The 1887-nt window shown below is 40.4% G+C and overlaps 1 protein-coding gene across 3 annotated transcripts in view; it reads right to left on the bottom strand.

The window, feature by feature from the left end:
• Positions 1–1887, bottom strand: part of Rif1 (replication timing regulatory factor 1) — a 93249-nt gene that overhangs the window by 76961 nt on the left and 14401 nt on the right. For 2 of the 3 annotated variants that reach the window (XM_023721342.1, XM_023721343.1), the window contains exon 1: positions 766–852. The exons of the other annotated variant lie outside the window; for it this stretch is intronic. In XM_023721342.1, the coding sequence (XP_023577110.1) occupies positions 766–828 (63 nt within the window). In that variant the 5' untranslated portion in view covers positions 829–852. Of the gene's footprint in view, positions 1–765; positions 853–1887 lie in introns of those variants that run through there. 3 annotated transcript variants of the gene reach the window in all.

The raw sequence follows: 1887 nt of genomic DNA, 5'->3' as shown, positions 1-1887 counted from the left end.
AGTCTGGCTCTTGAAGATGTTATGGCAAGAAGACAACTTACATTCTCCATTTTCCTTAAGTAACCTTTCATATTTTCCTTTTTTTTTTTTTTTTTTTGCAGAACTGTGGATTGAACTCAGGCCCTTGTGCTTGCCTGGCAGTGGTGCTGGGGGATCGAACCGCGGTCCCTGTGCTTTGCCAAGCTTGTTTCAAGTAGGTGCTTTAGACCACTGAGCCATCTCTCCAGCCCAGAAAGTTCATTTTGATATCCAAATATATGCTAGCAAATCAAAGTTTTACTCAATTCATTACATAACCTTTTATGTTTTTCTTTTTTTCCCGCAGGTACTGGGTAATGAACTCAGGACCTTGCACTTGCCAAGCAGGCATTTATGCCACTGCCCTCTCTGCCTAGTCCTTGTTTTTCCACTTAAACACACTTTCTTTAATAATGTTGATTTCCTACAATTGAACTCAAAAGCAATAGCACTGTAACACATACCAGAACAAAGGTTGTTTAACATGCCCATACCATTCTGTGCTTAGAAAAAACTAACTAGATGTTAGGGGAAGCCATTTCAAAGTCATCCCTCAAAAAAGAGGAAGAAAAGGCACAAAGAAGTGTAAAATGGACCATGAAGAGAACACTTGCTCAAAGCTTGAAAGATAAAGTAAAAAAAGGAGTGTAACCTCCCGGGACCTTGGCTGAAATTCCACTGTGGATAACTCAAACCCTTTATTATCATCCTGCCAACCTACAAATAATGTGAAATAATGGCACTTACCTTTCCAAGAAGTCTGACAAACAAGGGCCACAATTTTAAAACGTAGGTTTCATTTTTATTCATAAATAGCTTTTGGAGTTCTGAGATTAATTTCTGCAAACAGAGTAAAATATTTAACAAATACCAGAAAAAAATGCAATATCCAAAGTCCAGAAATTACAAATTTTTACATTAAAAACTACCCTGGGGTTGGGGAGATGGCTCAGTAGAATAAGTGGTCCCCTGGCAAGCGCAAGGGCCTGAGTTCAATCCCCAGCTTCGCAAAAAAAACTACCCACCCCCAAAAAGGAAAACTTTGAAGCACACAGTAAATCCAAAATGTTTTATAGTATACATTTAAATATACACCATGATTGGGGCTGGTGAGATGGCTCAGTGGTCTAAAGCACCTACTTAGGACAAGCTTAGCAAAGCACAGGGACCACGGTTCAATCCCCCAGCACCACATACCAGCCAGCCCTGCCCCCTGGTGGGCGGAGCTGGACACACACACACACACACACACACACACAATTAAATAAATAAAATTAAAAAAATTTTTAAAAAATACACCATGATTCGATAATTAACCTATATTGTAACAGCACTGATCACATATTTAGCCATCCTACCACCCATCAACCCAGCTTATTTTTTTCCTGCCAGAATACTTTCTCCTAAAAATTTCAGCATGTACATTACCTAAAGTTCAAATGACCATGTACTAATCCCACACTAAGAAACATGTATCATTAGTTTCACAGGCAACCAATATCAAAGAAAATTTAAACTCTAATGTATTAACAGCCAGGAATGATAGTGTATGCCTCTTAACCCCAGCATCTTAAAAATTGAAGGAGCCAGAAGTGGTGGTCCATGCCCACAATCCCAGCACTTGGGAGGCTGAAGCAGGAAGATCCTTACACGTTCACCAGCTTGGGCTACAGAATGAGTTCAAGGTCAGCTAGAAGTGCAGTGTGAGACCCTGTCTCAAAAAAAAAAAAAAACCCAAACATGTAGGTTTATAAATCCTATTGAAGGGCTGGTGAGATGGCTCAGTGGTCTAAAGCACCTACTTAGAACAAGCATAGCAAAGCACAGGGACCACGGTTCAATACCCCAGCACCACATGCCAGCCAGCCC

The sequence above is a fragment of the Octodon degus genome, unplaced genomic scaffold (genome assembly GCF_000260255.1).
Source record: "Octodon degus isolate 3935 unplaced genomic scaffold, OctDeg1.0 scaffold00082, whole genome shotgun sequence".
Classification (NCBI taxonomy): Eukaryota; Metazoa; Chordata; class Mammalia; order Rodentia; family Octodontidae; genus Octodon; species Octodon degus.
The sequence above is the reverse complement of the archived record's forward strand: the minus strand, read 5'-3'. Positions and strand labels throughout refer to the sequence as shown.